This window comes from Panthera onca, chromosome A2 (genome assembly GCF_046562875.1).
Source record: "Panthera onca isolate mPanOnc1 chromosome A2, mPanOnc1 haplotype 2, whole genome shotgun sequence".
Lineage (NCBI taxonomy): Eukaryota > Metazoa > Chordata > Mammalia > Carnivora > Felidae > Panthera > Panthera onca.
This window is the reverse complement of record NC_138340.1, coordinates 105,654,791-105,678,798: the sequence shown is the minus strand read 5'-3', so window position 1 is coordinate 105,678,798 and position 24,008 is coordinate 105,654,791. Positions and strand designations below refer to the sequence as shown.

The 24,008-nt window shown below is 38.3% G+C and overlaps 1 protein-coding gene across 6 annotated transcripts; it reads right to left on the bottom strand.

Annotated features, from left to right (window-relative positions):
- Positions 1–21,168: 21,168 nt before the first annotated feature.
- ARL4A (ARF like GTPase 4A) lies at positions 21,169–23,480 on the bottom strand. 6 transcript variants are annotated; one of them, XM_078441809.2, is made up of 2 exons: positions 23,368–23,480; positions 21,169–22,179 (listed from the first exon to the last, which is right to left on the bottom strand). In XM_078441809.2, the coding sequence occupies exon 2, from the start codon at positions 22,088–22,090 to the stop codon at positions 21,488–21,490; it is 603 nt and encodes a 200-aa protein (XP_078297935.1). In that variant the 5' UTR covers positions 22,091–22,179; positions 23,368–23,480; the 3' UTR covers positions 21,169–21,487. The 6 variants fall into 6 exon arrangements, with proteins under 6 accessions (XP_078297935.1, XP_078297932.1, XP_078297943.1 ...); XM_078441806.2 differs by having other exon boundaries at positions 21,169–22,176; positions 23,368–23,476; XM_078441817.2 differs by having other exon boundaries at positions 23,359–23,468.
- Between the last annotated feature and the right edge of the window lie 528 nt (positions 23,481–24,008).

Genomic DNA, 24,008 nt, shown 5'->3' with positions numbered 1-24,008 from the left:
TGGAGGATGACAGGCATTAAACACAAAAACAACATTCAATAAGCAAGAGAATATCATGCAGTGGTAAGTGCCAGGAGAAAATTACAACAGGGTGTTACATTAGAAAATGACCAGAAGGAGAGTTGCCAGGCTTAGCAAATAAAAATACAGGAGGGGCACCTGGGTGGCTCAGTCAATTTAGTGTCTGGCTCTTGATTTCGGCTCAGGTTATGATCCTGGGGTCATGGGATGGAGCCCTGTGTCAGTCTTTGCGCTGAGTGTGACACCTGCTTAAGATTCTATCTCCCTCTCCCTCTCCCTCTGCCCCTCCCCCACTCATGTGCCCATGCCCCCCCCCCCCACAAATAAAAATAAAACAGGAGACAGTTCAGTTTACATTTCAAATAAATAACATTATTTTTAGTATAAATAAATATGTCCCATGCAATATATGAGATATACTTTTACAAAAAAATATTCATTGTTTATCTGAGATTCAAACTAAGTTCTGTCTCTTGTATTTTATCTCACAACTCTACCTGGGAGACTTCTTAAACTGGGAGGTTGGGAAAGGCCTCTGTGAGAATGTGATATGGACAGTATGTCAGAAATAAGCTGTAGCAAAAGCCCTAAAGCAGAAACAGGTGTGTGGTGCCTGGGAGCTAGAGTGTGTGTGCAAACGACGTTGTTGAGCAATTGTGATGGTCGGAATTGACCAAGAGAACCCTTTCCAACTTGTACCAGAGACCTGGTACAGTAGTCCTCCCCTTACCCCTGGTTTCAGTTACCTGCAGCCCACAGTCTAGACGCAGATGAGCAGAGGATTCCCCTTCCAACACACAGTCAGAAAGGTCAATAGTAGCCTAACATTAATGTTGCCATGCCTCATCACTCACCTCACTTTAACTCATCGTGCAGGCATTTTATCATCACACATTATCACAAGAAGGGTGAGTACAGTATGGCAAGATAATTTGAGAGAGAGAGAGAGAGAGAGAGAGAGAGAGAGGGACCACATTCTCGCAATTGTTATTATATTATTATAATTGTTCTAATTTATTACTGGTTATCGTTGACAATCCTTTACTATGCCTATTTAACAAATTAGGCATTGGTATTTATCACTGGTATGTATTTTTAGAAAAAAATAGTATATATAGGGATTCAGGCATCCACTGGGGCTGGTGGAACATATCCCCATGGATAGGGGCGGCGGGGGGTGGTTACTGCCTACAGGAAACATGCCAGGGGAGGTAGGGAGATGGACCATACAGGGAAGCAGGATCCCACAGGGAATTAGACCATGTATTAGGCAGGGTTTGGAGTTGCCTGTGTGACATACAAGAGACACCACTTACAGGAAAGTATAGAAGGAGGAGGACACAGTTTGAGAGAAATGCATGAACCTGAGGTCAGGAAAACTGAGTTGGAGACAGAGGCTCTGCAAGTGAGGGCTCCTTGGTAAGGTCTTAAGATTTTGATTGATCTTCTATCATCAAGAAAGTCCTACAGGGCATAACTTTTACTCCCTTCACAATACAATTCTCTTAAAATTTTGTCTTAATTATTTAAAAATTGTAGGGGAGAGAAAAGAATGGAATATGGAGAGCCAGACAGAGCAGTTTTGGAAAAAGGGAAACCGCTATTGAGGGGGAAGCCTGGGCTATCTACTGCATACTTCAGAGTGGCGAACAATACCGGATGGGAACACCCCGGACAGAGCAGCGAACGTCAGGGACCAGCACAAAATGTCTGCCGCCCACAACACACAAAATGTATGTATATATATGTATATATGTGTGTGTATACATATATATATACATATACACTCTGTGTGTGTTTGTGTACATATACATGTATATACATGTATGGTTTTAAATGGTATATATCATAGTTATTTCCCTACAAATTTCCAAGTTTTACTTAATGGTATGTATTGGAGATCTTTCTAAACCGATATACACAGATCTGTTTCATTCTCTTTGACTCCTACATAGTATTCTGTCACACAGATACACTATCACTTAAACATCCTCCAATTAATGAGCATTTAAGCCATGACCAGTGTTTTGCCATTAATGCTGCTAAGACCATAGCTCCCAAACCATGCTGGCCGCTATGAACACACAGCAGTGTCACAGAGTAGTTTTAAATTTTGAGGGGAGCACAGCAACATCTGTCAAACACTACACAAACTACTACTACAATACTATTAAACGTGGGTCTACTTGGGGCGCCTGGGTGGCTCAGTCGGTTAAGCGTCCGACTTCGGCTCAGGTCATGATCTCGCGGTCTGTGAGTTCAAGCCCCACGTCGGGCTCTGTGCTGACTGCTCAGAGCCTGGAGCCTGTTTCAGATTCTGTGTCTCCCTCTCTCTCTCTGACCCTCCCCCATTCATGCTCTGTCTCTCTCTGTCTCAAAAATAAATAAACATTAAAAAAAATTTATAAAAAAAAAAAAAAAACAAAAAAAAAAACGTGGGTCTACTTACTTAATAAACAGAAATATTAGATATTGTTTTTGTCCTCGGGCCACCATGAAAAAATCACTGAGACACTAAGAGTGCCATGATCCAAGAAGGGTTGAGAATATCCTTAAATGTGCCTATCCGTGTATAACACTTTAGGAGGAAGGTACTAAGAAGTGGCTTGTTGTTTAATTAAATTGGAACCATATTAAAAAAAATACTTTTGGGGCACCTGGATGGCTCAGTGGGTCGAGCATCCCACTTCGGCTCAGGTCATGATCTCACAGTTCCTGAATTTGAGCCCCGCCGATGGGCTCTGTGCTGACAGCTCAGAGCCTGGAGCCTGCTTCACATTCCGTGTGTGTGTCTCTCTCTCTGCTCCTTCCCTGCTCACACGCTGTCTCTCTCTCAAAAATAAATAAAGATTAAAAATAAATAAATAAAAGAGAGAACTCTTAAACAAAAAACTTTCAATCGTTCTTCACACATAGTTTTTCTTGAAAACATTTTACAAACTTATTCTCAACAAATCATTAGCCAGACTTTCATATTTCTGCTAAGCAGTCATATCTGGTACAGATCATTGTGAGTTGGTACATCTCAGGTCACTTTTATTTCTCAGAATTTTATATCTTTAAAGATTATTACATTTATAGGGTTGCAGATCCTATAATTTAAAAGTACATTTACTGTAGATATTTATTGGCAGGAAGAAATGTAGAATACGTTGTTTCTTGATTTTTGCATTACAAAAGTTCAAATGAAATGATTTACTAGTAAGTCATAATTTTGTTATGTAACATTTATACCAGCAGAGTTTAGTAATGAACATAATTTCAATAGCCTTATGAAACTGCTGGATTTCAAAATAGGAGTCTATTGTTGGTGCTTCATTTCATCTGCTGAGAGACAGACGTTCTGGGCATTCCCCAGAAGTTGCGACAATGCCAAGAAGTTCCTGGGAAGAGTTTAAAAGAAAAGGTACAACTCGAGTTCTCTGTCAGACTGGCTATTTTTAACTATATATTCCCTAATATTTTAAAATCGGTAGAATACAGTGAGTTACCAGATCATGATAGAATATCCTTTGCTAGTAAATCTGAGGACAAAATCTCTCTAAACTAAGTTACAAGATATTCCTCTGGTGGTTTCAATGGATTGTTAATTATACATGTGGCCCAAGAGCCACGGACATGAAAGAGGCAAGTCTATCCTGCTATGTTTTATTGTCACCATCACTCCTGCTGCTGCTTTCTCAACTACTTTCAGTAAATGCTTGTCAAATGACTAGGTTAGCTGGAACTTAATCATTATTTTTAAATCACTGGTTATTGTCAGCCTGCATGTTTCTATCACTAAATACAAAATAATAATACTTATTACCTATTTCCTCAGACTCTGTATAATAAGGTTAGTGTTATCATTTGCTGAATATTATGCTTGATAAAATAATTGTGAAAAGATTTTATCATATCATTCCTCTAACACAATCCAGAAGGGAAATCTCAGAAGAGTATCTTCCTATGACAGATCTGAAAACATTTTCAAAATTCTTATCTATTCACGTGACATTTACCTTTTTTGTTTTTTTTACCATAGTTATGAATAAAATCAAAAGGAATAGAAAGAAAGCTCTAAAAAAAATAAACAAGATGCAAGATGATTGTACTGGACTTAGTGACTTTCTGGTTTTATTTTTTTTTTAATTTTTTTTTTAACGTTTATTTATTTTTGAGACAGAGAGAGACAGAGCATGAACGGGGGAGGGGCAGAGAGAGAGGGAGACACAGAATCTGAAACAGGCTCCAGGGTCTGAGCAGTCAGCACAGAGCCTGACGCGGGGCTTGAACTCACGGACCACGAGATCATGACCTGAGCCGAAGTCGGACGCTTAACCGACTGAGCCACCCAGGCGCCCCAGTGACTTTCTGGTTTTAAAACCATCCAAATCCAAAATAAGTAATGAAAGTTAATTGTACCTCCACCAAGACAGGATTCCAAGGTGAGGACTGTTAAAGTTTCTAGATACATAGAAATGAGTCACAAACTCAGACCTAGGGGCCCCTAAGATGCAAATAGTCTCTTACCTGGCTACTCAAACACTTTGAGTGTATATGAATTACCTATGAACTGTGTGAACTTGTAAGTGATAATCAAAGTGTCATTGGGCTGTGTCCAAGACACAATCATAATGGGCCTGTCATACAGACTCCACCCTGGGTTTCAAGCAGCTTTCAACAGGCCTGAGATCCTTATCAAAATGTGACCCAGTATCCATGCTCCATATCAAATACAGACAGACACTTGCAGTTTTAATGCTAGTACTTAGTTTAAGGAATATATTTATGTTGTAAAATACGCATATATAATATCATTAATATGATATAATAGAATATATTATTATAATAATATATAATATAATAATATATAATATAATAATATATAATAGAGTATATATAATATAGAGTATAGAGTATATATAATATACAGTATATATAATATAATAATAATAATAATATATAATATAATAATAATATATAATAGAGTTGTCAGTTTCTGTAATGCAGGGCAAAAGGTAGCTTTAAATGGGTTTTTTTAAATTACATTACCATTGCCTTTTGTGTAATATCAAAGAATGTTGTTTTTTTTTTATTTTAATTTGATTTTGTTTGAAAACAGAGCATCTCAAGTTTTGAAGGTCAGTTCTGATAAGGGACAATGGCTTTCTGAGCTAGAACCTGAGACACCGTTATTAGAACAGGGAGTTTATTTACCTCTAAGAAGATTTAAGGCACAAAAAAAAAAAGAGGTCAAGATTCATTGATCTGGATTTACTTATTTTACTTGCACCATGTAAAATTGTACCAGTTTCTCTAAGTGCCTTACCTTTCTTCCTTGGAAGCCATGAAGGAATGAATAACTTTTAATTGGAAAGGGGTAAAACCAACCTACATTTCCACATTGTTGAAAGACTTAACAAGCATGTTTTAAAAAAGACACTTTATATAATAAAGAACCCTTTAACTATGATAACAAAGACTGAAGTTATTTACCTATATGGCCATTAACTATACATAATGGCAAAATTGATTTGCACAAAAATTCTAGAATATTGGTATGATGTGATACTATACATTTTATAATAGTGGCTTTAAAATCACTGAAAAGTATATAGTATTCAAAAGAATTATGGTATTAAATATAATAAAATTCTGGTCCATTGCAGTAAAAGCTATAACCAAAATCTACCAAAGTCTCCCAACTTCAGGACTGGGAGAAACAGGACACCAGGCCTTTAAGGCACAGTTGTGTTCGCTATGGTTCAGTAGCTATCCTAACTGACCACTCAGGAAGACTTCCTCTTGTCTAACCTTCTCTGGCCTTCTACAGAATGACTAGGGCAGAACAAAGAATGAAGAAAAAGAATTCAGAAGGCCAATTAGAAATTAACCTTTTAGCCTATCAATCCCTATTCTCAATGGACAAGAAAAGCGTTCAGCTGCTTCTCTCAAAATCTAATGGTCTCTTCTACATGCTCCTGGAACTCTTTGTATTCCTCTACTAGAACCCTTATCAGACTACCATAGGGATTGTTAACATGTCTGCTTTCTCTATCAAATTCTGTGTTCTCTGGAGACTCTGTCTCATTCATCTTTGTATGGCTAACATCATTTACCATTAAATACTGTGAATGAATATATGAAGACAAAATAATAAAATTAATAAAAAAATAATAAATAATAAATAATAATAATAAAATAATAAATAATAATAAAATAATAAAAATAAAAAAAATAATTAAAAAATAATGATAATAAAAATAATAAAATTAATTCCTAGAATTTTATTTCTGTAATGCCTACAACATAAAACATCTGCAAAAAATCTATTTTTAAATTTCAATTTAGATTTTATTTTATTTTTTTATTTTTGAGACAGAGACAGAGCATGAGCAGGGGAGGGGCAGAGAGCGAGGGAGACACAGACCTGAAACAGGCTCCAGGCTCTGAGCTGTCAGCACAGAGCCCAACACGGGGCTCAAACTCACAGACCGTGAGATCATGACCTGTGCTGAAGTCAGACGCTTAACTGACTGAGCCACCCAGGTGCCCCTCAATTTAGATTTTAAATGTTACTCCCTGCCTCTCTTCTTTCCTCCTTCCTTTCTTCCCTCCCTACCTCCCTCTATCCTTCTCTTTGTCCCTGTTTTACTGTTCAGTGAAAAAGCTATTAGGCAGAACCAAGAGGGCAGGAAGGCAGCTTAGTAAGGTTGCCTACATATAGGTGAATTGAGCAAATAATATATACTGAAATAATGGAAGCCATGTTTCTTACTGTCAGAGGAAGAAGGTACAAATATGGAAAGAGAGAAAGCTACAGATGGCCCCCAACTTACAGTGGTTTAATTGATTATGGTTTTTCAGCTTTGTGATGTTGTAAAAGCAATATCCATTCAGTAGAAACCACACTTTAGATTGGGAATTAGGATCTTCTCCCAGGCCAGTGATATGCCATACAATCCCTTTTCATGATGCCAGACAGCTCTGTGATTATGAAGGTGAACAACTAATACACTTACAAACACTGTGTACCAGACAACCATTCTGCTTGTCACCTTTAGTACAGTAGTCAGCAACTTCCATGAGATATTCAACACTTAGTTATAAAATTGACTTTGTGTTAGATGATTTTGCCCAACTGCAGGCTAATTGTAAGTGTTGTGAACACAATAAGGTAGGCTAGGCTAAGCTATGATGTTCAAGAGGTTATGTATATTCATGGCATTTTTGACTGATGATATTTTCAACTTTAGGTGGGTTTATCAGTAAGTACCCCCATCGTAAGCCAGGGAAATTCCTATAATGAGTTCTGTGGTGTTAGGAAATAACGAATTGGAAATACAGTTTGTATTAATAAATAAATATGTGTCTATACATATACATATACACATACACACACACACATATAAAGAGAGAGCTGGAGAGAGAAACAGAGGTATATGTATGTATATGTATAAATTTCCTTTTTCCACTAGAGGAGCCTAGAAGCAGGAGTATTTATCTATCCCAGCAATGGGCATACCTTGCAGTCATCTTGATCTTAGCTTCTAGGGCTAGTTTAGTACCCTTCTACTAAAAGAAACAGAGCTTCTTAGTGAAATGGCTGACCCCAGGGCTGGTATAAAGAAAGAACAAGATGAGCTTGGATCATCTGACTGTATCAGAAAGTAAGAATGATGGCTACATGTCAAAAGGACACAAAAGCCAGACTGAAGGGTCTACTAGTCAAATCTGGGATAATTTGAACATCAAAATAAATAATGACAGTACCTAACTATAGCTCATGGAATAAAAAAAAAGAATTCATGAGTCCTCAAATGATAGAGACAAACAAATGGGGAGAAAAGAAAGAAATTTCCTTTCTGTAGAAGGAATGAAGAAATTAGAAATCAACATTTCTCAACCAATATAGTAATAATCAGGCAAGAAATAGCAATAGCTATCATTATTATTATTATTAGCTATTATTTAGCAAGGATACTAAAACTAACCAGCGAAAGTGGGCCAAGGAACAAGATTTTACAGTGTCAAAATTTCTCCCTACCAGATAATTTACTAATTCCAAAATGTAAAAAAAAATCATACCTTTTATAGTAAAGAGACCTCAGAGATATGATCTTATTCAAGTGATCAAAGTCAAGGTCATCAGTAATGAAAAAAATTAACACCATGTGCAATATGATTAGGTGCAAGGAAAAGAGCTAAGTACCAGTTCTGTGAGATTTTGTTCAAAAAAATGCATGACCTGGATATAATTATGAGGAAACATTGGATAAACACTAATTGAGGGACAGCCTCCAAAAACTGGCCTATAATCTTCAAAATGATATGGCCAAGAAAGTCAAGGAAAGGAGGAATTGTTCCAGAATAAATGAGACAACCAGGTACCACAATTGATCCTGGAGTGCATCTCATGTCATAAAGGATGTTATTGAGACAATCAGCCAACCTTGGATGAAGTTCCTGGGCTAAATTTTTTTCTTCTTTCTTTCTTTCTTTCTTTCTTTCTTTCTTTCCTTCCTTCCTTCTTTCTTTCTTTTTTTTCTTTCTTTTATTTTTTTTTCAGTTCAATTCTTACAAGTTTTCTCCAAGTTTAAAATTGTTCCAAAACTGCAAGTAAAACAAAACAGCAGAGCCTGTTGGCCCAGTAGGCTAAGCGGCCAACTCTTGGTTTCCACTCAGGTCATGATCTCAAGGTTTAGTGAGTTTGAGCCCCACATTGGGCTCCAAGCTGACAGGGCAGAGCCTGCTTGGGATTCTCTGTCTCCCTCTATCTCTGCCCCTCTCCCACTCCCTCTCTTTCCATCTCAAAATAAACAAAGTGGAAAAAAAAGTAAAACAAAACAAAACAAAAAACATTTAAAAGGCTCTTCCTTAACAATGACTCCAGGGATTATGCTAAAAGTTAAATTCATAGAAGAAATATCTGATACATTTTTATAACCAAGTTTAAATATTGAACGCATAGCAAGTGGTGACTAACCAGTGCCTCACCTGTAAATTACTGGTATTGTTATTATTAGTACTTAACATTCATTTAGCACCCGCGTTGCTGTACATAATATGGCAAAAGTAATGGTTCCCTCAAGGAGCTGTTCTAAAAAATAAAAATGTACACATACATAGGCACATACCCAAATACAATGCTTATAAAGGGATGGAGAGCCATGGGTCAGCTCTCATAAGGACAAAACTAGATTCAGGCCATTCCTCTCCCTTTTTTTTTTTTTTTTTTTTTTTAGGTTAAAGGCGGTACAAATCCAGGTGTTCACTCATTACCAGATTACTGCTCTGTAGTTTGAAAGGAATGACAATGACATCCTGTTTGTGGTCATGGCCAATTTAGCATTACACTACACCTGTGAAACCTGAGGCCATCAACATTTCGGCAAGGCTGTATAATTAAAGTGGTAACATGTATTACTTAGAAATATTAGTGACTTGCTGGATACACCAGAAGCCCTCTGTCCACCTGACTTTCAATTACAAATGGGGTCAGAGAAACTCAATTAAGGCAGAACCTGGAGGAACTTGTGGTTGGCTCCTTGTTGGTCCTCCTTTGGAATCAGACCTCCCTGAACATTCCTCTCTGCAGCCAGGAAGCAGAATTTTATTGCTGCCTCTTGAAAAATCTCTTCAGTTATGTCCTGTTTATTTGTGTCAGAATCTACCCTTCCCTCTTGTAACACTGAGTTTTAAATGAACATTTGCATATTAGTATACAGACCACAGATTGCCACATGCAGAACTGGTACAGATATAAACAATATCATATTGGAGAGTCATAGCTCATTCAAACTGCCGAAGAATCTCTGGAAACTACATCAATTGACAGAATGTCATGGATTGCGAAGATCTTCCATACAAACCCAATTATGTCTGGGCCACTTCAGAGAAAATTTTATTGGTAATAATAATAATAATAATAATAAATAAATAAATAAATTCCCACTAAGGGTGGGACAAGATTCCGAACACTTAACATTTCATGGTTATTTTAATACTTACAACAACTCTAACAGAGTATATTATTATTCATCTGATTTTATAGTTGATAATATTGTGCCGACGAGGTTAAGTAACCTATCCAAAGTTACATAGTTGATAAATGGTAAAACCAACATTTGGACCCAGTCAGTTTGGTTCCAGAAGCTAAGCTCTTCACAACTATGTCATACCTTCTCTCAGAGAGCTTTACAACTCATCACTGCCATTTCACTCTAACTTCTTCTGTTCTATCGGGTCTGAAATTCTAATATTTCAAATCCAGGCGTTTAAAAATAGTCACTCCAGGATATATAGGAATCCAGTTATTGTTCAAAATATGTGAGCTAGACACACATGATATCAAGAATCTAGGAAGTATTTGAGATGCAGTTGAAACTTTAATCCAATAAGTATAAATGGCACATATTAGGGCATAGATTAATGAGTAGAATGTTATTAGCAATTTCATTTTAAGAAAAAATGACAAAAGCACTGCCTCCCTACACCCCCCCCCAATCTATGCCCAGGCTTATAGACATACATGTAGCCCAATATATGAGGAAATAAGTGATTTAAGCACTTGATATATCTAAAAATACCTCAAAAATAAGAATACCAAAGTACCTAGTTAATACCAAATTAAAGATAGAATCTGTAGTCCAGGAAACAAATTTCTCTGATCGTTTAAAAAAAAAAAAAAAAAAAAAAAAAAAATATATATATATATATATATATATATACATATATATATATATATATATGATTAGATAATAAAAATTGCCAAGTACTATTTTCTTTTTTACACATTCATTTATTTATTCTAAAGGCAGGGCTGGGGGAGAGGGGTAGAGAATCTCAAACAGGGTCTGCACTGTCAGCTCAGAGCCTGAGCTGGGGCTCAAGTTAGGGCTTCAACTCATGAACATGTGAGATCATGACCTGAGCTGAAACTAAGAGTTGGACGCTTAATCGACTGGGCCCTAGCAAAGCACTAAATTTAATATCTTCATGCTTTCTAAAATTCTCATGCATCTGTGCATATATATGTGTGTGTTATGTGTGTGTATGCGAAATAATATTAAATGTTTGTATATAAATAGAAAGGATTCCTATTCTAAAATATTATTAACAATTGTATAAGCCATTGTTAAATGTCTCGGAAAAAAATCTCTGAACATCTTTGAAAAGAAGTTTCGGTCCAAGCAACTTTGATGTCAGTGAGCATGAACAGTGATAAGTGTTAACATTTTCTTATTGTTTAAATTTTAACTATGTTTTTTCTGCAGCAGTAACAGAATACAAATGCTGCTACATTTGGAGTAAATACAGTCTGAGTAGAATACAACTGGGTTACAGAATAATAGCTCTACCTTCTGAAATTCAAGAAGCCTGCGTTCAACCTGTAGCTCCATCTGAACAAGTTCTTTAACCACCTTAAGCCACTTTGCTCTTCTATAAAAGTGACTATTAAAACTACCTACTTAAGTAAAAGGATTCCGGAGCTATTTTTAGGTTCCAAATCTAGACATAAAAGAAACAGGATCTCAGGAAAAAGAATCTAACCTTGATATGCTTGCTGCATGGCCTTCAGGGACTGAGAGTAAGATAAAGCAATACCTAAGCCAGTAACTAGACTTTAGATCAGGATGATAACAGTAGAAATGGAGATAAAAGGTAACTTTAGAGACATTTTAAGGGAAGGGATGACAAAATAAATAATTTTAAATATCATCCTAACAATAGGAATCTGATTATGTCAAATCCTTGAAACTCTTTAATAAGTTCCTAGAGCTTTTAGAATATTTCTTTTAATTTCCTTCAGACCAAGCTACTACTTAATAGAAACTAGAAAAGCTAGACAATTGGTGTTTTTAAGTCTATCTGAAGGGAAAAGAGAGCTGCAGAGACACTGGGGACTTAGGGGAAGGAGCCAAAAGAAAAAAGAAGCCCAGAGAGATGAACCCTTGCTTAGCTGCCAGCAACAAAAGTAAATTCTTTCTGGAGAATGACATGCTGTAGAGCCTCAAATATCACTAAAATTTTATTTACGATGTATGGTAGTCAGAAGATAAACAAAAATATAATAGGGCAAAATTTAATTAAAAAATGGAAGACAAACAAGACTCACAGATAACCAGATGTTGGTGTTATGTGACAGGCACGAATTGAGGAAACTATAAATCCCAACCAAAAGAGACACAAATAAAACCACCCCTACACATATAGTCAAATTGTAAAACCTGAACACCGAGAAAAATCTTATAAGGGGCCAGAGCATAAAAGACATACTACTCTCATGTAAGCGCGCACACACACACACACACACGCACACACACAAATGATACTAACAGCTGACCTCCTGATAAGAAGACAACAAAATGACATACTTTCAAGTGTCGAAAACAACAACAAAACCCACTTAAAACTCTATGCACGGTAAAAGTACCCTTTAAAAATAAAAGCAAAATAAGTATTTTCAGAAAGCAAATATGGAAGGATTCATTGTCACTGGATCATACTAGAGAAAATAGTAAAAGAGTTTCTTCAGACAGAAGGAAAATTATCCCGGATTATACCTCAAGGGATTCAAGAAAAAGTAGAGAGCAAAAAGAATACGTAGGCAATAAATAAATAATTGTGTCTTAGAAGATCTCCAATGTGTATAAAATATACGACACTAACAGCCTCTTTACCACAAAGGAAGTAAATGCAGTTAAAGGTGTTTTATGTTTTTCATATTTGCCCAAAAGTAGAAATGGCAAAAGTGCTAATTTATATTCAAACTTCCTAAATCAAGGATGTATGTGGTAATTATGACAACAAAAAAAGGTCAGTAGAAAACTTTATAAGTTAATAAAAAAAAAAAAGAATAATACTCAACAAATCAAAAAAGAAGAAAAAGACATTTTAGAAAAACAGAATTAGTCAAACAAATGAAAAACATTATGGCAGATTTAAACACAGATAACACTAATATGTATTTAAATATATAAAGACTGAATAAGGGGCACCTCGGTGGCTCAGCTGGTTAAATGTCTGACTTTGGCTCAGGTCATGATCTCACAGTTCCTGAGTTCGAGCCCAGCATCACACTCTGTGCTGACAGCTCAGAGCCCGGAGCCTGCTTCGGATTCTGTGTCTCCCTCTCTGTCCCTCCCCCACTAAAGCTCCGTGTCTCTCCATCTCTCAAAAATAAATAAATGTTAAAGACAAAATAAAAGCAAACTAAATAGTCTCACTAAAACACAGTTGTCAAACTACATAAAAAGTCTTACCCCGATCTTTCAACTTCACGTCCTGCCATTTTCTCCTTTTCTCACTAGTTCTGACCCTACTAGTCTACTCTCAGTTCTCAACTCAATTTAGTTATTGTCAGAGTCCAGGCCTTTGCATCGAAAGGCCCTCTGCCTGAAATGCTTTTCCCTCTAGTCTCTCCATAGCTCTTTGGATACATCAGAAAAATCTTCCCAAACGACTCTATCAACAGTCAGCCCTTCCTATTGTTGTCCTTCCTCTGCCCTTTAAGTGGTGAGTATGTGCACGTGCCATGTAGCATTTTAAGCGTGAAGGATGCAACAATGGATAAATTCCTTACCCTGCTGGAGCTTACTTTCTAGTGCAGAAGATAGAAACAGTACCCATCTCTGGTTTTGCTCCCTGTTGTATCCCAAACGCCTGGCAGCACGAGGCAGTCATTCAAATACTTCTTGAGTGAATGTTTGATGTATGTGCCAGAATCATACCAGATGACTTACAAGTCTTTCACAATATAACCCTGTAAGAGAGGGAGTATCACCATTTTAAGGTGAGAAGGCTGCAACTCAGGGAAATTAAGTAACTTGCGTTCAGTCACATAGCTAATATAGGTCAAGATCATGATTTTAACTCTCTGTAAAATTGAAAACAAGCACCAGAGTTTAGCATGGGGTATTGTTGACAGACTGATCCAGCAAGAGGAATGAACCATCTTCGTCCACCAAACTGAAGGACTGAAAGTGTTTGTTTATTTTATTAATCAAATGTGTCAGGGGTTTAGTCTAGGTCATTTGGCAACACCCATTTTATTTAGGTGTTGCAACTATAATACATCTGTGATTTTTCTTTATCAGACCTGGTAGTCCCAAAATAATTGGCCATGATCATGATCACTGAAGCCTGTGATATACAAAGTTCCCATGAGGATTACAGAAAAGCAACATTGCAGGCAAGTTAGTATTTTATCTCTAAGTCTCTAACTCATCTGTAGTTTTTCTGAGATGAGCAGGACTACTTATCAATTTCCACGATTCCTTCCTCCCCTTAGCATCAACTATACACACAGTCCATGGAAGGAAGAGTGTCTATTCCATATTGCCTATCCACTGGGCTTTCTCAGATTTCCCCTAAGCTATCCAATCTGTCTCTGAATCAAAGTTCTCAGTTTGGTTATTTTGACATCAATGTCAAACCAACAGAAAATCACACCTCGTGGGGGAAAAAAAAAAGGATCTAAGACAGCCAGGTAAACGTTCAACCAGCCAGTTCTATTTATGATCTCTTTATCTGCCACTAAACCTACCATCCCTCTATCATCCCCAACAAAGCAATGGTTTCTGAATCTAGCCAATGTAGGTGTGTTAAAAAGCTAGCAAGAGTTTGAAAATAAGTTACTGGCTCCATCCTCTAGATACTTGATTCAAAATGTCCCAGGTACAGTCTAGGGAGTTTTAAAAGCTCCTTAAGCCATTCTGTGGTATAGCCAGTTTGGGAAAACGTTGTTCCGGGGAACTCCATTTTGCTACTGATCCATTTCAGGGCATCTATAGATAGGTAGATGATGGATTAAGGGGGACAATTATCTCTCATTTTAATATTTAAAAAATACATTCACCCACTGGATGCCCATGGTTTCCAATCTTACCTGCTGTTTAGTTATTCCATTTCTGCATTAAAAAGGAAACATGACTATTCATATTCATGTTGACATTACATACAGCAGCGATAGAAAGACAAGATTGAGTCCATTTTCAACCAGACTGTTCCATAGCAGATGCCTTCCAGTGCAAAAAAAACTTTTCAAAATTTTAAAGTCATTGGGGAAATCTAAACATTGAACAGATATTTGATTATTTTGAAAAAGTATTTTTTTACATGTGATGATATTGAGATTGTTTTTAAGAAGAGTGCCTATCCTGGGTGTTATATGTGAGTGATGAATCATTAAATTCTACTCCTGAACCAGTACTGCACTATATGTTAACAAGAACTTAAATAAAAACTTGAAATAAAAAAAAAAAAAACAGTGCTTATCTTTTAGAGACATAAACTATTTATAAATAAAATGTTATTTTTAGGACTTCAAAATAGTACAGGGGAGAGAGGAGAAGGTCGCAGAGAAGGAGGTGGATGGAATACAGAGTAAACGAGATTGGCCAAAAATTGATAATTACTGAAACTAGATGAGAGATACTTGGGTGTTCATTATGCTATTCTACTTTTATGTAAGTTTGAGATTTGTCATAATAAAAGGTTAAGATTTTTATTTAAAACTAGAGCATCATTGGGGCACCTGGGTGGCTCAGTCGGTTAAGCGTCCGACTTCAGCTCAGGTCATGATCTCACAGTTCGTGGGTTCAAGCCCCAGATGGGGCTCTGTGGTGACAGCTCAGAGCCTGGAGCCTGCTTTGGATTCTGTGTCTCCCTCTCTCTCTGTTCCTCCCCCGCTCATGCTGTCTCTCTCTCTCCTTCAAAAATAAATAAAAACATTAAAATAAATAAATAAACACTAAAAAAAATTTTAAAAAATAAAACAAAACTAGAGCATCATTGAAATGAATCAACCTCACAGTCTCTCTTCAATCACCCATTATTATTATTATTATTATTATTATTTAATGTTTATTTATATTTGAGAGAGAGAGAGAGAGAGAGAGAGAGAAGGCACAAAGCAGGGGAGGGGCAGAGGAGACAGAGTCTGACGCAGGATCAAGACTGAACCCAGGAGCAGGAAGATCTTGACCTGAGCGGAAGTCTGACGCTTAACCGACTGAACCACACAGGGACCCCTAAATTTCTTTTTAATGTTTATTTATTTTTGAGAGAAAGAGACACAATGGAATAGGGGTAGGGGCAGAGAGAAGGAGACACAGAATCTGAAGCAGGCTCCAGGCTCTGAGCTGTCAGCACAGAGCCCAAGGCAGGGCTCTAACTCAGGAACTGTGAGATCATGACCTGAGCCAAAGTCGGACACTCAACCCACTGAGCCACCCAAGCGCCACAACCACTCATTTTAAGGATGCTATACATCTTAGCACACAGTTCACAAAGCTCCTTTCCCTTATGTATATGTATAAAATAAAAGATATGTTTCTGCTGGCATGATTTAAGTTTATTCAACTAGGTTTTATTGGATGACTACTTTAAGTCAAACATCATGCTTCTGAAAAAGCATGGTTAAAAAAGGCCTAAATCTTATGGTATTGGAATTTATCTTAATTCAACTTTTTTAGCATGATAAATGACTAGGTTTTCTGTTAACTCAATGGTTAACTTTAGTGAAGCTCAGAATCACCTGCTGGGCTTATGAGAGCACAGACTGCTGGGCCCAAACCCAAACTTTTACTGGAATAGAGCCTAAGAATTTGCATTTCTAACAAGTTTCTTGGTAATGCTAATACTTCTGTTCCAGGAACCATACTTTGAGAACCCATACCAGTTTCACTCATTTAGAAGACATGAATACAGCACACACACACACACACACACACACACACACACACACAAAGATGCATTACCTGAGTTAGTCTTCAAACAGGAAGGAAAGGGGTGGGTACAATGGTCCAGATAATACTTCTATTTTGGCACTGCTTTAATTTCTTCCTTATTACAGACTCACAGAAGAGAGGGCCAAAAAAAGTATAGGTTTATTTTGGCTAATAACCCAGGATTTTCTACTCAATTTCTTTATAACCCAACACCTAATATGGGTAATCTCAACTTCAACAAAACATAAGCAGAACACATAAAAACATGACCCCAAACTGAAATTAGAAAATAACACAGCACGCACATCTGTCCGTCATCATCCACCAGACACGCCCACAAATATTGTTAAGTTTCCATACAAATTTCAGCATACAAATCCCTACTCATCACTAGATAAAATTTACAAATTAATAATGATCTTGAGATATTTTGAACCACAATGTACACAGTTCCAGATTTTTAATTTCTGCAGTGTTCTATTTTGATTTATGTCTATCCCAAAAAATAACCATGATTTTGTTTCCTCCTGGGGAAGGTGAGATTATATTTGCTAAGTTGACTGGTGCTTTAGAAATTTAAGGAAATGATGTAGATTTCAAGAGAATTCACTATGTTTAGTCTTCCCCAGGCTCCACTAACCTCCCATTCTGTGCCATACTGCAGGAGTGCTAAGAAAAACAAATTAGGAGCTTTCTGTGTCACATTCCTCTCCAGAATAGGTTTTAAGTACATTTGTCAGAAAATATCCTGGCTATTAACAGGTATCCATTCAATGTTTACCATGTGTCAGGTATTCATTCGTTGTTTATTTAATCCTTTTAGTCAATTAAACCCAAATAGTAGGTATATGCTCATTTTACCAGTGAAGAAACTAAGGCTGAGGGCGAATAAATTGTCCAAAATGAAACTAGTAAATCGTGTATCTAAGATTCAAATCTGAATTTCTACAGTCATTATCAACTGCCTCTCAACACCTAGTGATCCATACTGGTTAACAATAATAGCTACCATTTATTGAGTTCTTATGAAATAAAGAGCTAAATAGCTGACATTATTTCACTCAATTCTCTCAAAATTCTCTGTGACAGTCTTTATTTTACCAGGAGGGTACTCACATCATGAGAAGTTTCAAAGAACTTGCCAAAAGTTTACAAGTATATAGTGGGAGAGCTGGGATTTGAACCCTCACCTGACTCTAAAGCTCCACTAGCCTCCCGTGTAGTTATTCCTACAGACTTCAGACTATTATCTCTATCACATATTTTAATACTAATTTTATGATTATTAGTTTTAGCATGCTACATTCGTTCATATTAAGCTTTAAATACCCATCTTCGGGGTGCCTGGGTGGCTCGGTCGGTTGAGTGACCGACTTCGGCTCAGGGCATGATCTCATGGTTTGTGAGTTCAAGCCCCGCGTCAGTCTCTGAGCTGACGGCTCGGAGCCTGGAGCCTGCTTCTGATTCTGTGTCTCCCTCTCTCTCTGCCCCTCCCCCACTCATGCTCTGTCTCTCTCTCTGTCTCAGAAATAAATAAACATTAAAAAAAAATTTTTTTAAATAAAAATAAAAAAAATAAATACCCATCTTCCACAAAATTTGTAATGAAATTTTGCCTCTAAGTTAGGATGCCCTCACTTTACTTTTGGCTGATTCTTCGAAACGAAGTGTACACTTAATATTCTAAATCTTTTATCATGGTGAAATATATATAATATTTACTATTTTTAACAATTTTTGGATGCGTAACTCAGTGGCATTAAGTACATTCACAATGTTACACAAGCATTACCACTATCCATTTAAGAATCTTCTGCTAAATTGAAACCTTAAATGTAAAATTCCAACTTCAGACGATGCTATATTCAAAGTTCCAAGTTGTATTAACTAAATGCTGAGTGTTACATCACCAAAAGTTAAAATTTTTTTTGTGTCTTTTGCTATCACTTAAGAAACCATTGTGTTTATATTACTGATGAAATTGTTGTAGTAAATAGAACCCCCGAAAACACTCTACCTAAGACCTCCCTCCAGGTCAATATGAATAATTAATCAAACACTGTTTAAGTGTCAAATGGCTTGTACAACAAAAACATTCTATGTCTTTCCCTCTGCTCAGAAACCATCAAGCTTCTACATGCTAGTCATTTTCTCTACATATATTTATTTTTACCAGTAGCTTCACTTTTCAGCTTCCAAGGCTTCATTCATTTTTCCATGACTCTTAGTAAACCTATGGTGGCTACATAAACTACACAACTCTTTTTTTTTTTTCCCCTAAATGCTTATAATCCATTTAGGAATTACCCTAAACTTTTATATTTAACTTTCTTTGATAGTAATTTGCATTTAGAATCATCCAGTCCTTAATGTTTGGTATTATACCAAGTAACCTTAAATATAAGAAAATATTTTAGAAATATACTTTAGAAAAGTTGTACCTTAATAAAAAACTGGATATAAGAGCATTGTCTAAACTCTTTGGGTGCATTGTGGGAAGATTCCTACCATCCCAACATCCTATGGTATTAATAGCTAGAAAAGGTGCTGGGGAACTTCAACTTAGCAAAATGGAAAACATTACAACCAGTTTTGGAGCTGAAAATGTATTTCATAAATAAAAGCTAGTATAGTGTTGTCGCTATTTTGTTGTTCAGTTGTGCACTAAATATGAAATGCTTCGATAACATGAATTTGCTTATCAAATTCTTAGGCTACAAAATAAGGGTCAGCACGCTTAAACTTTCAAGTGATTGTTAAAACAGTACAATTTTATACAGCAAGTATATACAAAGTACCGGAAGGCTAAAAATCTAAATCCATTCCCTGTTCTTGTTTTGTTTTTTTTTCAGCAAGCTTTATTAATCCATCACGGATCTAGTGATGTTTAGAGTATATCATGATTTCATTCAGAGAAAGGAAAAAAAAAAAGGGTTCTCCCAGACAACAGTCTTTGGTGCCTCTGTCACACTTCAGGGAAATAAAACTACTTTAGGACTCTGTAACTCAGCTGTCAGGGTGGTTTTTACACACCTAATTAAAAGCTTCAGCAAATGGAAATACATTAAAACTCAAACACTGTTCTCCTAGTGCCTCCAGTACTTTATTCGTAGTTATTATCCACGTTTTTATAAATATAAACATTCTAAGTGAATGTCACTAGTGCAGGTACATTTAACAACGAGAGCTCCACAGGAAGCTACTTTATTTCGTGTGTAACAAGGATCGAGGTTCCGAAAACCTAACTGTACCACTAAAAACAAAACCAACCCCCAAAACAGAAAACCAAATCCAAATAAAAGCCTGTTAGCAAAGTGCAGTTCTTTTGGTTATCTTCAGAACAAACAGCTGTTGGCTTTACACGTAGAAATTATGTAGATTTGCTAATATACAATCACTGGAAATAAGTCCTTGCTTGTAGGTAAGAATCAGGTAGAGGGTTTTCCTCCTTTTAATTTAGAGGGTTTTTTGGATTCCAGTGTAAACAGCACCAGCGAATTTTCAGAAAACATAGCTTTGCTACTTTCTCCTTCATTTTCTAGAACGGTAATTTTTATCAGCAGTACTGTTTCATTTCTTCCTACCTTATAATCAGGACTTGACTGCCCACATAACGCTGCTTGGATTGTAAACAAAAAATTAAAGCTCAGAGCACTTATAGGTTACCTCTTACATTTTCACTCCACAGTGCATCAGGTGTTGTTTATAAAGCTTTTGCTCCTCTCAAAAGACTACAAAAATATATGAAACCACATCTGTGTTCAGCCAGCGTCAAGAAAACAAATATTTTACAACTGGAATACTTTAGAGACCATGTACTGTAGTTACATCCTCTTGACTGAATTCATCAATTGCTTTCTTCATAAATCCATACATATACCAAGCGTGTGCATTTATGATTAGTCTACATGCCCTAATTTACTATATAAAAAAATTAAGTAACTTATTTTAGGTTCAAGTGAAAGTGCTCCTGACAATAAACTATTTCTACAACAGCCCTAAATCCCCCAAAGGGTGTTTTAAACCTGACCATGGAGAAAGATGCATAGCTACTTCTAAAAAGTAAACAACTACACACCAAAACATGCATTGTCAGGAAAACTAATTCATGCACTTGAATATGCCAATACCTTATTTTTATTATTTTAAGTTAGACCAATTTAAAACATTGCCTAGAATTAAGATAGAGCATTACATCATTTGATTCCAGAAAATGTCAAAATGCATTTGGCCAAAACTTAAAAAAAACAAACACTTACTTCCTCCTTATCCCTTACTGGTTGGACCAATGTGATCAATACAACTGTATATATATTAATCTACCTTAACATTTCCATTCATTAGCATTTCATCTTAACATACAGAGCCTTCTATTGTAATTTCCTCGTAAAGGCTTCCCCCCAAAAGATGCAAATACAAAACACTAGGCAGATACTCTTCAAAGTTTTATTTCACTAACTTCAGGTCAAATTTCCACAAGTGTTTTCTGGTCAATTTGCTATCCATGCTTGGCTTCCCAGAATGGTAGTACCAAAAGATTTGTGGGGTAGGGAGAAGAGACCATTTTAAGAAGCACTGCATTTACGCATCTTCCACAAGGCAAAAGAGTTGGGCATCTGATTGTTCAACAAAACAAAGCTTTATCAGCATCCAGGAGGGCAGGCAGGCAAACCAGGCTGTAGACACTCTTCCATTTGTCAAAATCAGACTGGAGAAAACCTACTCCACACAGATAGAAAAGGTATTACCGTTCATCTCTTCTTTTTCTGTTGCCGCAACATTTTTCTTCTTTTAATTATCATATCATGTAGTTTCTCAAGTCCTTCCTTCAGTCCATCTCCTATGATTGCACAGGTGGGCTGCAAATGCCAGGGAGTGGAAGAGCTCAGTTCACCCATTGCTAACAATTTCTCAATTTCTGAGAGAGACAATGAGTTCCTCAGGTCTTGCTTGTTAGCAACTATAAGTACAGGGACTCCCTGATTTTCTGATATCCTGGTTATTTTATGAAGTTCAGTTTTGGCTTCTTCCATTCTTTCAACATCAACAGAGTCCACAACAAACACAATGCCATCTGTGCATCTGGTATATGACTTCCACAGTGGCCTTAATTTCTCCTGGCCACCTACATCCCAGAAGTGAAAAGTGACTGTTTTAGAATTTCCCAAGGTTACCTTAATTTTTTCAGTGTTAAATCCTTTGGTAGGTACAGTATTTACAAACTCATTGAACTGCAGCCTGTATAATACAGTTGTCTTTCCAGCACAGTCCAAACCCAAAATAACAATGTGAAAGGACTGAAATGAAGGCAGGCTGGACAGGATAGAAGTCTGGTCTGACAGTCCATTCCCCATTTCCAGGTGCAAATTAGTGTTCCAAATTGAAATGCTTTCTTCTTACTGCTTCAGAATTTCTCTTCCTAGGGGATCCAGCTACAAGACTGCTGAGAGGAAAAATGAATAAGTTATTCTTTTGAAATACCGTACAACAACTGTTTTTCTCTCTCCCTTTCTTCTTATATAAGACGAGGAACTGGAAAATAAAACTTGTTTGAGTAAATAAGCCAAATGAGATCTGAAACGCACGCAAACCAAGGCAAAAGACAGAACAATCCTTGTGATTCAAATTCTTTCACAGTCATGAAAATTGCAGTAACACGTACTTCTCTACGTCCCTGGGTTCCAAATCTCAAAGACCTCATTCTGAAGATAACCTAATCATCAGTATCTGGTTCGACTTACAATAACCACAGAAGTGCCTTTTTTGGCAGAAAACTCGTAACACGTAATCCTATTTTAGGGATCTAATTCCACGTGCTTAACAGCATACCCAAGGTCACTATTACCCCCACTTCACGAACCCCCCCCCCCGCCCCCCCCCCCCCCCCCCCCGGCAAATAGCACAGTGCTCTCACCTCCGGAACTGGAGTCTGGATCCAAATAGGAAAGCATTTGTTAGACGTTTTTCACGCACGGGGTTGGAGAGAAAAGCACCCCACGACCGCTCAGCTTAGCTCTCCACGCAGCTCTGGCAGTTGCTGCACTAGAAACCGTAGCTTCGGACTCTAACCACGCCCACTCCTCACTGCCCACCCACGAGCCCAAATCCCATTGGTCACCCACGTCAGCGCGTCCAATACACACACGCCCCAGTGCCCTAATTGGTGAGAATAACTGCCGCTCCCAGTGCGGCCGAGCTGGGCTCTCCCTCGGTCCACAGGCACCACCTGTTGCCCTTAAGTTAGAAAACAAGGCGCCCACGGAGGAAGCCGAGTGGCCCCTGCAGGTGACAAGGAGCCTCGACCGGCCGGTCAGGTCGCTGCCAGACACCTCGTTCCGCCCGCTCTGGCGCACCTGCAGCGCGGCCGGCGAACGCAGGGCCGGGGCTCCCACATCCGGGACCCACGATCACCGCCGGCGCGTTAACCCTTCGTCCGCTGGCGAAAGGTGCTCGCCGAGGCCGTGCCAACCCCCAGGCGTGAATGATTCGATGTGTGGCTCCCGCACGGGCAGGGTCACTGTCCCGCCAGCACAATCCCTATACCTCGCCCCTCCGCACCCGGCCGCCTCCTCTCCCTCGGCAGGGCGTGGCCACACCAGCTGCCCGCCCCGCCGCAGCTCACCTGACTCACCGTCTTTCATGGTCTGGACCCAGCGTCGCTCACAGCCGCTCGGGAGCGCGCTGCTACCTGTCGGAAGGCACCAGTGAGGCCCCGTTGGTGGCCGAGGGTGATACGCGGCTTCTAGGGGCGCCCGGCTTGCGCCGTGCGCCAGGCCTCCTAACGGTGCCGGGCCGATCCCTCAGCTCAGCAGCCGCGGCCCCGCCCCCCTTCAGCGCGCACCCGGGAGCTGGCCATTGGGGGGCGTGCGGGAGCCCGGTCTCCTAGCAACGGCAAAACAAGGTCAAGTTCGAACTGGCCTAACCCGGACCCGCCACGGGCGAGGTCGGGCGGAGCTTCCGGCTTCAGCTTCCAGAGTAGTTGCTGTCTCCGACGCTTTCTCTAGCCGGCGGGTGGCTTGAGACAGTTCCTGGCGGGTCCCACCCTGCACCGCCTATCCTCCGGGCGCCGTACGGTGTCCTCTGGGCGGTGGCCGGTGACGTACTGTCAGAGATTTCAGAAGATCCCGGACGGGCGGGCCCCTTATATAACGGGATGACGTGGGCGTGCCTCAGTAGCTGGCCTGAACGTCTGGGGCAGAATGGTGTCTGAAACTCATCATCCTTTTGCAAAGCAAATAAATTTCCGCTCTCCCACACGACCCTAGCAACATC

What these genes read in the sequence shown, in the direction of transcription:
- ARL4A (XM_078441809.2), bottom strand. Translation starts at nt 22,090, where the DNA reads ATGGGGAATGGACTGTCAGACCAGACTTCTATCCTGTCCAGCCTGCCT.